Source organism: Colobus angolensis, unplaced genomic scaffold (assembly GCF_000951035.1).
Source record: "Colobus angolensis palliatus isolate OR3802 unplaced genomic scaffold, Cang.pa_1.0 Scaffold72, whole genome shotgun sequence".
Lineage (NCBI taxonomy): Eukaryota > Metazoa > Chordata > Mammalia > Primates > Cercopithecidae > Colobus > Colobus angolensis.
In genome coordinates, this window is record NW_012120932.1 from 4,158,214 (window position 1) to 4,172,672 (window position 14,459).

General features: G+C 41.3%; 1 protein-coding gene across 1 annotated transcript in view; it reads left to right on the top strand.

The window, feature by feature from the left end:
* CNTNAP3 (contactin associated protein-like 3) overlaps positions 1-14,459 on the top strand; it is a 251,219-nt gene that overhangs the window by 14,774 nt on the left and 221,986 nt on the right. The window contains exon 2 of the mRNA XM_011927535.1: positions 13,459-13,569. Within this exon, the coding sequence (XP_011782925.1) occupies positions 13,459-13,569 (111 nt within the window). The remainder of the gene's footprint in view (positions 1-13,458; positions 13,570-14,459) is intronic.

Below are 14,459 nucleotides of genomic sequence, written 5' to 3' on the forward strand. Positions count from 1 at the left end.
TAGTTTTTTGTATTTTTTAGTAGAGACGGGGTTTCACCGTGTTAGCCAGGATGGTCTCGATCTCCTCACCTCGTGATCCACCCGTCTTGGCCTCCCAAAGTGCTGGGATTACAGGCTTGAGCCACCGCGCCCGGCCTTCTGCCTTCATTTCTTTATGTACCCAGTAGTCATTCAGGAGCAGGTTGTTAAGTTTCCATGTAGTTGAGCAGTTTTGATTGATTTTCTTAATCCTGAGTTCTAGTTTGATTGCACTGTGGTCTGAGAGACAGTTTGTTATAATTGCTGTTCTTTTACATTTGCCAAGGAGTACTTTACTTCCAACTATGTGGTCAGTTTTGGAATAAGTGTGATGTGGTGCTCAGAAGAACGTATATTCTGTTGCTTTGGGGTGGAGAGTTCTGTAGATGTCTATTAGGTCCGCTTGGTGCAGAGCTGAGTTCAATCCCTGGATATCCTTGTTAACTTTCTGTCTCGTTGATCTGTCTAATGTTGACAGTGGTGTGTTAAAGTCTCCCATTATTATTGTGTGGGAGTCTAAGTCTCTTTGTAGGTCTCTAAGGACTTGCTTTATGAATGTGGGTGCTCCTGTATTGGGTGCGTATATATTTAAGATGGTTAGCTCTTCTTGTTGAATTGATCCCTTTACCATTATGTAATGGCCTTCCTTGTCTCTTTTGATCTTTGTTGGTTTAAAGTCTGTTTTATCAGAGACTAAGATTGCAACCTCTGCTTTTTTTAATTTTCCATTTACTTGGTAGACCTTTCTCCATCCCTTTATTTTGAGCCTATGTGTGTCTCTGCACGTGAAATGGATCTCCTGAATACAGCACACTGACAGGTCTTGATTCTCTATCCAATTTGCCAGTCTGTGTCTTTTAATTGGAGCATTTAGCCCATTTACATTTACGGTTAAATCATTATATGTGAATTTGATCCTGCCATTATGATGTTAGCTGGTTAGTTTGCTCATTAGTTGATGTAGTTTCTTCCTGTCATCGATGGTCTTTACAATTTGGCATGTTTTTGCAGTGGCTGGTACCGGTTGTTCCTTTCCATGTTTAGCGCTTCCTTCAGGATCTCTTGTAGGGCAGGCCTGGTGGTGACAAAATCTCTCAGCATTTGCTTGTCTGTAAAGGATTTTATTTCTCCTTCTCTTATGCAGCTTAGTTTGGCTAGATATGAAATTCTGGGTTGAAAATTCTTTTCTTCAAGAATGTTGAATGTCAGCCCCCACTCTCTTCTGGCTTGTAGAGTTTCAGCCGAGAGATCCGCTGTTAGTCTGATGGGCTTCCCTTTGTGTGTAATCCAACCTTTCTCTCTGGCTGCCCTTAATATTTTTTCCTTCATTTCTACTTTGGTGAATCTGACAATTATGTGTCTTGGAGTTGCTCTTCTTGAGGAGTATCTTTGTGGCATTCTCTGTATTTCCTGAATTTGAAAGTTGGCCTGCTTTGCTAGGTTGGGGAAGTTCTCCTGGATAATATCCTGAAGAGCATTTTCCAAGTTGGTTCTGTTCTCCCTGTCACTTTCGGGTACACCAATCAGATGTAGATTTGGTCTTTTCATATAATCCCATATTTCTTGGAGACTTTGTTTCTTTTTATTCTTTTTTCTCTAAACTTCTTGCTTCATTTCATTCCTTTGATCTTCAATCACTGATATCCTTTCTTCCCCTTGATTGAATCGACTACTGAAGCTTGTGCATGCGTCATGTAGTTCTAGTGCCATGGTTTTCAGCTCCATCAGGCCATTTAAGGTCTTCTCTATGCTGTTTATTCTAGTTAGCCATTCATCTAATCTTTTTTTCAAGGTTTTTAGCTTTTTTGTGATGGGTTCAAACATCCTCCTTTAGCTCGGAGAAATTTGTTATTACCGATTATCTGAAGCCTTCTTCTCTCAACTCGTCAAAGTCATTCTCCATCCAGCTTTGTTCCATTGCTGGCGAGGAGCTGTGTTCCTTTGGAGGAGAAGAGGTGCTATGATTTTTAGAATTTTCAGCTTTTCTGCTCTGGTTTCTCCCCATCTTTGTGGTTTTACCTACCTTTGGTCTTTGATGATGGTGATGTCCCGATGGGGTTTTGGTGTGGATATCCTTTCTGTTTGTTAGTTTTCCTTCTAACAGTCAGGACCCTCAGCTGCAGGTCTGTTGGAGTTTGCTGGAGGACCTGTTTGCCTGGGTATCACCAGCAGAGGCTGCAGAACAGCAAATATTGCAGAGTGGCAAATGTTGCTGCCTGATCCTTCCTCTGGAAGCTTCTCTCAGAGGGGTACCTGGCTTCTCTCAGAGGGGCACCAGTTGTCAGTTGGCCCCTACTGGGAGGTGTCTCCCAGTTAGGCTACTCGGGGGTCAGGGACCCACTTGAGGAGGCAGTCTGTCTGTCCTCAGATCTCAAACTCCATGCTGGGATAACCACTGCTGTCTTCAAAGCTCAGTTGGAAATGCAGAAATCACCTGTCTTCTGTGTCGCTCACCTTGGGAGCTGTAGACTGGAGCTGTTCATGTTCGGCCATCTTGGAACCGGATCTGTCTTTCTATTTTCTTATCCTTATGAGCTTTGTCGAAAGAGTGCAGCTTCTTCTGGTTTCTCTTATGAGTGTACAAAAAATCTCTTTGATTGCATTTAGCAATTTTTGCAAGTCTTAATTTGTTCCGGGGTTTAATTCAGTTTGCTTTATATTGCCTCCTTTTCATTATAAGTATTTTTTTTTTTCTGATACGGAGTCTTGCTCTGTCACCCAGGCTGGAGTGCAGTGGTGTGAGCTCGGCTCACTGCAACCTCTGCCTCATGGGTTCGGGCAATTCTCCTGCCTCAGCCTCCCAAGTAGGTGGGATTACATTTGCTGGCTACCATGCCCAGCTAATTTTTATATTTTTACTAGAGACAGTGTTTCACCATGTTGGCCCAGCTGGTCTCAAACTCCTGATCTCGTGATCTGCCCACCTCATCCTCCCAAAGTGCTGAGATTACAGGCGTGAGCCACTGTGCCCGGCCTCATTGTAAATATTCTTTCTTTGGTTACTTTGCCTATTTCTCTCTTCCTCAGTGGAATTTTTTTTCTGGATTTCATTTGGATAGCTTTTCATATTTGATGAACGATGTTGTCCTTATTCATAACAACAGTGTCTCTTTGTATAGTGGTTGCTCGGAGGTCTACAAGGTAGTATTATGTAATATTTCCAATTGTATTCTAAATATGCATATCTTTTTAAGTTAAAAAATTGAAGTTGAAGCTGCCTCTACAGTGACACACATAGCTTGAAATAATAGAGTTGAAATTCAGACATAAAACATATTGCCATGGGATAATGCCTGCTGTTTTCCTAAAGTTTTGAAATTATCTGTTTGAGGTCTCAAGTGAACATTTGTCTGTTGTCTTGGGCACAATAAATTCTAAGATGTTCTGGTTATTTTCTCAAGGATTCTGACACTGCCCCCTTACTAACCGTATTAGAGCCAAGTACAGAGTAGTGATCAAGGTCTGATAATTTGCAGGTTTATTACTTGGGGTTGAAAAAAAATCTAGCTGATGTCAGTGATCTTGCTGGGAACTCTCTTCAGAATGCAGTTGGAGTGCACCTCTTAACTCTTACTTCAGTGTCACTGAAGTTCTCTTTCTTCAGCTCCCAGATGCTCTGTAGCCTGCTCTGGCCTGTGAGGTCATGAGGTCCCTTTAAGATGTTATTAGTTTAACACTGTCTTCTTTCCATCCCTCTGTAACATGTCTTGGGAAGAAGCCATATCCTTCTCATACCTTATATTCTCATTCAGACTCTAATTCTGTCAACTCTCACAGAGATGCATAGAAAGAATTATTATTATTTTTAATTTCTGTGGTTACGTAGTAGGTGTATATATTGACGAGGTGCATGAGATGCTTTGTTACAGGCATGCAATGTGAAATAAGCACATTATGAAGAATGGAGTATCTGTCCCCTCAAGCATTTATCCTTTGAGTTGCACACTATCCAATTACACTCTTTAAGTTATTTAAAAATGTACAATTAAGTCATTATTGACTATACTCACCCTGTTGTGCTATCAAATACTGGGTATTCTTCATTTTTTTCTATTTTTTTGTACCCATGGAAAAATCATTTACTGCTCTTTATTAACAGCCCATCTTTGTCATTTACATTCCCATAGCTGTGGATACATTCATAATAACAGTTATTAGTTATAACATCTCTACATGATTTTCTTTTTAAATTGTATGTACCCATGTTGTTGTAGGTTTTCTGTGTCGTGTCTGATGTCTTTCTGCAGGACTTAATTTTGTTATTTGGTTTCCTCTCTTTCTACTTAGCAGTAATTCTCAGAAAAAATAGGTTTGTCTTATTCTCATATTATATACTTTAGTGAAAAATCTGTAGTTTAAAAATAGGTATTCAATTTGTCACAGAAGTATAATTTAACTACATAGCAAGAAATTTAGAAATAAACAGAAAGAAAGAGAACAAGACCATCTATCCAGCTTCCTCAGGGACAAGGAGCTGATCTACGTTGAATCCCTTGTGTGTTTCTGGAGCTGTGTGTGTTGGATTTAACACCCATTGTCTCACCTTAACCCAGCAGATCTCTTTGTCCATTATCTTCTCAAATACAGGTTTTCCCATCCCATCTCCTACATCTCTCCACGTGTCTAAATAGTCCTTGTATTTATTGTAGAGTAGATCATCAAATTAAGATGCTTAAATTTATGTAAACTTGGCTGGGCATGGTGGCTCACACCTGTAATCCCGGCACTTTGAGAGGCTGAGGCAGGCGGATCACGAGGTCAGGAGATTGAGACCCCCTTGGCTAACATGGTGAAACCCCGTGTCTACTAAAAATACAAAAAAAATTAGCTGGACGTGGTGGCGGGTGCCTATAGTCCCAGCTACTCGGGAGGCTGAGGCAGGAGAATGGTGTGAACCCGGAAGGTAGAGGTTGCAGTGAGCGGAGATCGCACCACTGCACTCCAGCCTGGGCGACAGAGCTAGACTCCGTCCAAAAAAAAAAAAAAAAAAAAAGTAAAGTTTCCTCTTGCTCTTCGTTTGTGTTGTGTGTTTTGTAGTACTCATAAAGTCCTTGGTCCTGGTATGTTGAAATTGGTATGCTGTGGTTATAACTTGATATTTGTAGTGCCGTAAGTCATTTGAAAACACCAGTGTCAGGAGGTATTCGATGTTCCTATACTAGGTTTTCTTTAACAAGTCAAAATGACATCTGGAAGGACAAACAAAATGTAACCCCTGTCTCCTACCCTCCTCTGTTCCTACCCAGTAATTTATAGAATTTAAACCTGTTCCTGTGTGTCTTCGTCCAAGCCTCATCTGTTCCCACAGGTAGACTATAGGAATTGTCTGTCATGTCCCGGGAACCAGACACTCATCAGCTGGTCATGCCAGTCTCTCTTCCTCACCCCAGAATCATCAGTCAGCAAGCAAGGCTCCTCACTCGGGAGTGAGGTTCTCCTGTACCCTCTCATCCCCATCTGCCGCTGCACGTGGCTGCGGTGTGGCTCCCCGTGAGTGAGGTGCTGCTCCTTCTCCAGAGGTGTAATTCATTTTCCATGAGACAGACCTCAGTATTTCAGAAGAGTAAACCTTACTGTGGCCTTCACACATGTGAGAAGAGTTCAGAGCAGAGACAAAATGTGAGTTGAACTCCGAAGATAATAAATGATGAGAACTCGCAGACAGGAGGGGCTGCAGTGTCATCGGGTGAGCGGTCAAGGAGCGTTGGTGCCTGCATCCTACATTCAGGAAACAGTGAGAAGAACACTCTGATTAAAGGAGGAAGCGCATCTGAGAAATGTGTAGGGATTCAGCTGTAGTGCGGAGAGGACAGGAAACAGATGGTGGAGGGAATTGAATGCCAGGACCTGAAATTTGAATTTCAGGACGGGTGCAGTGGGGATCCATTGGAGCTGGTTGATACGGCTGTTTATGTGACTTGCTCTCAGCAATAGTTTAAAACCGTTTCTGCCATGGTGATATGTGATTTGTGTGTGTATGTGGCTGGGGACAATCAATAAGTAAACACTGGCTATAAGGTTTGGTTAGGTTGTTAACATGAGAACCTACAGTGAGATGATGATAATGGTAATGGAAAAGCTGCCATATACACACAAAAAGCACATAATCCTTGGTGATGTGTTGGCTGTAGAGGGAAGATAAATGTGGGGGCTCAGGACAGTGTACTTACTAAGCATTTTTCAGTTGCAGGTGACCAAAATCTCAAGTGACCAAAATCTCAAATCAAATAGGCCTGAACAATAAGGGGAATCCAAGTGTCTTGATTCAAGTCAGGCTGAATTTAGGTAATCAGATTCTTTCATCAGCCGTCTGCCTTTTTCCTTCTTGCACATGGGCAGCTCTGTCTGTGCCGTACCTTCAGGCGTACCATTTAGCATCTTAGAAGCGTGACTGTTTTTCTTTATGTCTGTTTTTAGCAATGTTCAGTTCTACAGATACTATGCCTTTATTTGTTTGTTCTACTCAGTAGGATAAGCTTCACAGGAGCAGAGACTTTTTCTGTTGTTCGTGGTTATATCCCCAGAACATAGGGGAACACCTGGCACAGTACAGATTTTCAACAACTATTTGTTGAATGAATGAATGGGTATTTCTCCCAAGAACTCAAGCCAAAAGTCCCAGGTTCTGCTCTCATTCATTCAGCGTGGGCTTCCTGACCATCCCGGAACCAGTCGTTTCTGGTAGGACAGGCATGGCGTTCAGTTGCCAGGCCTGAGTCGTGTCCCTGTGCTGGCCCCAGGTGGTAGAGTGAGCCCCCTTCATACTCCAAGGAGTGAGGTGTAGTGGAGGCAGTGACTGAAGATAATCGAATGGAGATTAAGACCATGTAAAACAGAAGTTTTTATGTGGAAGAAAGTAGGTTTTTACATTGACCATCACTGCTTATGTTCACTGTGAGTAAAGTGTGCTTTTCTGAAGCATTCCCTTTAGATAGCAATGCATGGATCAATTCAGATCCATAACAAGATGGACTTTCAGTACCTGCTAAATAAAGGCTTTATGGAACCTCATTAAGACAATGTTAAGGTACATTAAGAACTGAAACAACAGGTGGTAAAATGGGAAGAATGGAATAGTGCTGTATCCAGATGAACATCCAGACGGGGCCTGCAGAAGGTATGGGCACTGCCTTCCCTGTTTGTGATTCGATTCCCAAGGCTGTCCTCCGTACTGACTCAATGTGTGGAACCAGAGAGAAGCCTGCTGTGGAGTTAGTGAATTTGACCTAATTGAGACAGTCTGAGAAAGGACAGGAATCTTTTTTTTTTTTTTTTTTTTACAATGTATAAGTTTTCTATATCTCTGTGATAACACAGTAACCAACTGTTGAACTCTTTACTAGTAGGCTTTGTGTTTTTCTGATAATTTGAAGCTAGTGAATTTGACCTAATTGAGACAGTCTGAGAAAGGACAGGAATCTTTTTTTTTTTTTTTTTTTACAATGTATAAGTTTTCTATATCTCTGTGATAACACAGTAACCAACTGTTGAACTCTTTACTAGTAGGCTTTGTGTTTTTCTGATAATTTGAAGCTGGTTAAGGTGCTGTGCTCTCATATTAGCAGTTCTGCGGCCCCTTCCCCTCTCCTTCCATCCTTAGGTTCCACCAACACAGTCATTAGCTCCTTTCACAATGAGGCGCAAGTACAGCCGCCGAGCACGGGCAGAGCCACAGCCTGGCAGAGTGGTTTAGCGTCATGAAACCCTTCTCAGAATGAATTGTGTATCTGTGCGGTTCAAAGTGGATGTTAATCCTATTTTCAGTGGAACTCTCCTGCATTTCCCCTAAAATATCAAATATGCAATTCCATATAAACAGTGTGTTCGTTTCCTGTGGCTCTTGTGAAAAATGACCACTAACTGGCTGACTTAAAACAACAGAATTTATTCTGTCATAGTCTGGAGACCAGAAGTTCCGCATCAGTATCCGTAGTCCAAAATCAAGATGGGCCACACTCCCTCCGGAGGCTCTAGGGGGAGTTCCATTCTTTGTTTCTTCCGGCTTCCTGTGGTTGCCCGCATGCCTCGCCTTGTGGGTGCCTCACTCTGGCCTCTGCCTCCATCTCCACACCCTCTTCTCTTTTGTGTGGGGCTCTGTTCATCCTCACCTTTCTCTCTCTTACAAGGACAGTTCTGATGGTATTTAAGATCCGCCAGATAATTCAAGATAATTTCAACTTAGGGTCTTTGATCACATCTGGAGAACCTTACCTTCTAAAGTAACCTTCACAGGGTCCCAGGATTGGGGCATAGACATATCTTTGGGAGCCACTGTCAGCCTGTCCTAATACACGGTAAGATTAATCTCTGATAAAGGCATTCAACCACAAGTGCAGTGTGGTTTGGTCTTTTAATGAAGTCCTTTAAGTAATACTATAATGAATTCAGAGCTCCATCTAGAGATGCCAGAAGGTGTCCTTATTTGAATGTAAAGCTCCTCCCCATGGGGTCAGTTGTCTCCCCGTCTTTCAGCTTTTCCTATTTCCTCTGCAGATACGGAAAAAACCTGTACATGTATCATCCATGCATTCTTTTTTTTTTTCATTCTTATCATCAGATCCCAAAGCAATGAATTGCTGTTTGAAAGTGCAAGGTTTGTGTTTATCTTTTCCACATCTCTACCCTAGTAGTGTTTGCTCTTTCAGAGGCTGATTTTGTTCCTAAGCAATTAAGATGCTTCCCTATGTTTTGGAATAAATAGTAGTATCTAAGTGTTTTGCTCTTCTGTTTATTTCCTGTAACAGATATTTGCACATCTCCCTCCAATGTTAGATTCTGGACTTCTTGAACCTAGAACCATATCTCTCTTTATGCCCCATAATGCTTTCCACATGGTAGATGCTCAATACACTTTTATTAAATAAGTGCAAGAATTAATATACTCAAATGAAATGCTGTTTTGAAAAGTGTATCATCTCTGTCTTAGGTCAGGGCAAGTCCTCAAATTTATTTTTTAATCATTTCATATTTATGTGGTAAAAATTGTCTTAAACGAGCAGATCTGTGAATGCAATGTTGATTTATATACAGGAAGCCCATAGGCCAATTTTAATCTTCTGCTGTCTTTCATGAACATAATACTAAGAAATGGTTTCTGTCCCAGACCCTTCGTAGGGAGCATGCTGGGAATCACAAAGCATGCTGGGAATACTTGTCAAGGAGAGGTGGGAAGCTAAGAGTGATGCCAGGTGGGGGTCAGGGGACAAATCAAGACCGTAGAGTGGGGAGGGAGGAACGTAGGCAGAGCTAATCACCGAGACTAAATCAACAAGCCTAGGGAAGTGCAATGAGCCTAAAACTCTCTGGTCTAGCATGCATCTTCAAGGTTACTTGAGGTGGCTGCATGGAAGGTGGCAGGTGGGTTCCCCTATGGGTTTATCTCTACCTCTCTCTCAACCATTGTTGACCTTCACCTGAGTCACCACCCCATACTGTGTTTATTCTCTGCATTTTCCAAATGCTTTTCTTCTTCAAACCTGCAAGTTTTAGTATGAATCCAGCTGCTACCCAGTTCAGCACATGTGATTTTTAAGGCAGTCCACCATTTTTGAACAGATATAAAATAACCCTGAATAAAACATTTTATATCATTTTCAACCATGATCTTCTGGGAGAACAATAATGTAAAATTCACCTATGTAGCAATGAATCTCTGCCTTTAGATGGTGAGAATAAATATGAAATAATCAATACTTGTAACAGCACATTAAGACACTGGAACCATCTATATTGAGCCAAGCACATGGAAATACAGTGAATCTTAACCAGATTTCCAAATAAGCTGAGGAAGAGGGAGATCCAGCCCCTGTAGCACTTGTGGGGTGCCCACCGTACTTTCCCTTCTGCATCTCAGTAGTGTACAATTCTTTCTAGGAAGAAAGTATTCACAGAATTCAAAATGATAGGGAAAGAACAATAAACTTAGGTACTGGATATGTTCTTTTATTTTATAAATTTATTGCCTTTTTTTTTTTTTCTTTTAAGATAGAGTCTCGTTCTGTTGCCCAGGCTGGAGTGTAGTGGCACCATCTCGGCTCACTGCAACCTCTGCCTTCCGGGTTCAAGCAGTTCTCCTGCTTCAGCCTCCTGGGTAGCTGTGACTACAGGCGCATGCCACCACACCCAGCTAATTTTTTGTATTTTTAGTAGAGATGGGGTTTCACTGTATTAGCCAGGATGGTCGCAATCTCCTGACCTTGTGATCCACCTGCCTCAGCCTCCCAAGGTACTGAGATTACAGGTGTGAGCCACCGTGTCCGAATTTATTGCCTTTCTAAAGGGCAAGATTTATTCAAGTCTGTGCCAGAAATTTTCTTCATTACAAGGTGACTGTTTGGCAAGCACATGCTATTGACTCTTGAATTTTCCAAAGGCGAAATGGAAAATTTCAGTAATTTTGTTTCCAGCTGTCTTTACAGATTTATATTTGGACCTTAATCCTATTGGAAATCATCTGAAACTCGTGAAACACACAATTGGAAAATTAATTAAGGAGAAACCACGGGAAAGAATAGCAATATTATCTATTACACCTATTTAGAACATTCTCTTGAGATCTGGTTATTATTTTTATTAGAGATGTGAATCTGTGATAACACCTCTAGGCCTCTTGTGTTTGGACTTTAATAAATTGTACTCGCTAACTTAGGAAGATTAAGTTTAATTAAATTTATTGGTTAATACTTCTCTTTTCCATATGTAGTAAATATTCAGTTGAAGTTTATTGAGCACGTGCTGTCTTTCAGATTCTGCGCTCAAAGTTGGGAAAGACTTTATTGTGCCTTCAAGAGCTCATGATTCCACAGAGACAGTTAGACATGTCAGCCAGGAATCCCGGGGACAGGTGGAACGCCCAGTGCTGTTTTATGCATTGCATGATACTGCAGGACAGAGGCATCATGAGAACAGCTATCTTGCTTTTCTTTTTTTTTTTTTTTTTTTGAGATGGAGTCTTGCTCTGTTGCCCAAGCTGGAGTGCAGTGGCCGGATCTCAGCTCACTGCAAGCTCCGCCTCCCGGGTTCATGCCATTCTCCTGCCTCAGCCTCCCGAGTAGCTGGGACTACAGGCGCGCACCATCTCGCCCGGCTAGTTTTTTGTATTTTTTTTTTTTTCAGTAGAGACGGGGTTTCACCGTGTTAGCCAGGATGGTCTCGATCTCCTGACCTTGTGATCCGCCTGCCTCGGCCTCTCAAAGTGCTGGGATTACAGGCTTGAGCCACCGTGCCCAGCCGCTTTTCTAATATAAGAATAGATTTTATTCAAAAAATGTCAATATTGCTTTAGATGTCCTTGGGTTTGTTTTATTCGTTCCCAGAAAAACCAAGAGAAAAAGATATCAGGCAGACAGGCTTAGGAGCCGCTCTTCCCTGAATGATGTCCTTCCTTCTTGGATCCTGCTCTGCCCACTCGGGGCCGTGTGGAACTTGTCTATAGATGGAGTAGAGCCTTAGCTGCCTTCTTGTGCTTTAGCTTCTTCACAGTTTTAAAATGCCTTTTTAGAAAATGTAAGTAAAGTTCTTAGCCAGTTGGATTCGTATTTATCTATTTTTCTTAGTCTACTATGTAGCATATTTGCTGACATCTGAGAATCCTGACTACACAGTGTTATCCAGAGAGCGTGTGTGCTGGGGAAATCAAGAAAGCCTCTCTTGTGGCATAAACATTGAGGGGGACACTTTAAGGAAACCGTAGAGAAAGCAAACCTTTCTTAACAGCTCTGCACATTTTACTGGCTTCTTGCTGTGTGAAAATATGGGGTGCTCTTCATGCTAATGAGGTTAAATGCAATTTCTTAGCTAGATTATGCAGTTCTTTATGTGGAAAAAATCCCAGTGTCTGACTCACCTATATAAATGTAACGTTGTCGCTTATAGGGAATATATAGAAAGATGTTTCTATATCAGATACTCTGAATGTTTTACCAAGCAATGAAATACTGTTCTCCCTATTGTAGAATAGGCGCTTCACAATGAGTTATTGAGTTTTTCTTTTGTCATGTCTTAAAGACATGTCACTGTCTTAATGGCAATGCATGCTTTTAGAAAAGCAGTTATAATTCCAGTATTTCTTTATGAAATGATATTCACTAGGCAAATTATGTGCACTTAATTCTCTGTTGTTGCAGTGTCATGTACTCAACCAAACAAATCAGGAGAGACCCTGAATTACCCGTTATCTATCTTAATGAACATAGTTGACATTTTGCTGAGTCGTAGGAATCTAGTTAATTCTGGTTGCTTTCTTTCTGTGACTTAACCAGTTGCTCACAAAGAAAAAAAGTGTATACAAAATACGCAGTTCAGAATCATCTAATGATATATTCAAGGTGTAACATTCCTCTTTCACAGAAATATCCTAATGTGTGACAGAAAACTTATGTCTAACATTATTAGATCAATAACCATGCTAGAAGAGGTACCCTTTTTATGAGAAAATATATGACATGCCTGAAAGTACAATGATTACAGGATTGGACTGCGGGACTCAGAGGTAACCTTTGGGGTGCTTCTGTTACCCATGGTTACACATGGGAACAGAGCTACCCAAGGTGGGAATGGTCCCAGGGGCTCCTCAAGTTTGACGGTGGGGAACACCAGGAGCAGCAGAGCTCTGATGGTCCTTGTGGTCTTATGACAAATAAGGTGATACGGGTCAAACGCTACTTAACTCCCAGCAATTCTTTTAGAACAGAGCTGACGCAATAGTTACCCTGAGATGAGGGTGACATGCAGGGGTCCTTGGGTTGGAAAGGGCAGGGCAAGTTCCTGCAGTGCTCTAGTTATCAGGCAGAAAGGAGGAGCCTCCGTCTCCTGTAGGCAAATGTCCCCCAGTGATTCCCTGTGAAGAGGTCTGCAGAGTGGGCTTTATTCAGTTCATCGCTGCGGGTGTTGCCTTTCCTGGGTCCTGGCTTCACGCAGGTAACTCTGACCTGAATGGCTGGTGCACCTCACCTGTCTCATCCCCCACAGGTTCTGTGCAGGGGCACTGTGAGAATTTCTAGCCGCTCTTGAGGTTTGGGCTCAGAATTCACACTGCCTCTGTGTGTGTGTGCCTAAAGAACCTAAGCATCAAATTGAGTTTAAAGTCGTGTTGGATAGGTGGTGCGCCCAGACATCCTGCAGAATGGAGAAAATGTGGGACATTAGGGAACTCTGAGGGCTAATGGACCTGTTTTGTGCCTTCATTATGGTGGAGGTTACATGGCTGAATGCATTTGTCAAAACAAATAGAGCTGTACGCTTTTAAAAAATTAAATACATTCTCTGGAATTTTACTCTGTGAAAATTATAGTGCAATGTAAATTTTAAAAATTTAAAAGAATTAAAAATGGAGTGATGATTGCCATACATCCTAGAATATATTCATATATATTTTTGGACTATTATTTCTCCCAGGCTGCAGTCTGCGTGTTAACCATATCACGGTATTTTTCCCGGCAGCTGACTGTGATGCCCCACTGGCCTCTGCCTTGCCTAGGTCATCCTTCAGCAGTTCCTCAGAGCTGTCCAGCAGCCACGGCCCTGGGTTTTCGAGGCTCAATCGAAGAGATGGTGAGTCTGCCCTTTTCCTTGTATTGCTACTTGGTGACTCTCATTGGATTTTCATTTAACAAAATAATTACAATTGATTAATACTTTGCAGAAGGAAGTAAAATTCCGAATAAGCATATTTGTTCACATTTGAAACTCCAAGAATATATTTGACAGGAATAAATTGATCAGTTCGGCTTCCTGGTCCTGCCGGGTCTCCCTTGGTACAATCTTTGTGTGGCTTGAGTAAGTCACACCTGACTTTGTCAGTGTTTGAACTCTTTGTATATCCCTTGCAATATCTGACTATTATTTGTGAAAGGCCTTAGATTCTGCCATGTCCTTTTTTTTTTACGTTGAATTCTTTTTTTCTGCCACAGTATACATTTTGTTGTCCCAGATTATTTAATTATTCCTATTTGGATGAGAAAATTGGCAAAGTAAAGAAGCGTTTAAAAAGATTTTCATATTTTAACTACACCTCTTAGTTTATTTCTTATTATGGCGGACTTGCTTCTCTCTTTAGCATCTACTGTAGAGAAGTAAGCATGTGATGGTTTATTCATGTTCCACTGTGACGATTCCATTCATAATTGTAAACATATCTCATGAGGACTGTGTTTCTTTTACATATGCTTTAGCAGAAGTGCAGAAAATTGATTGTGGTCTTGCTGTGTAAATTAGAACTTTAAACACCAAATATATCATGATGAGGAATCATCCTGGCATTTTCTGAGCACAAACTCAGGTGGAACTTCTTTGAATAAATTCTCAGAGGAAATTGTATTTACACTATTAATAAAATGCATTTGTAGGCGTATATTTAAAAAATTCAAAAGTGTACACTGTATTTTATGTAATTATGCTTTCGTTTTTTCTTATTGACCTTGTTTTTTTTTTTTTTTTTTTTT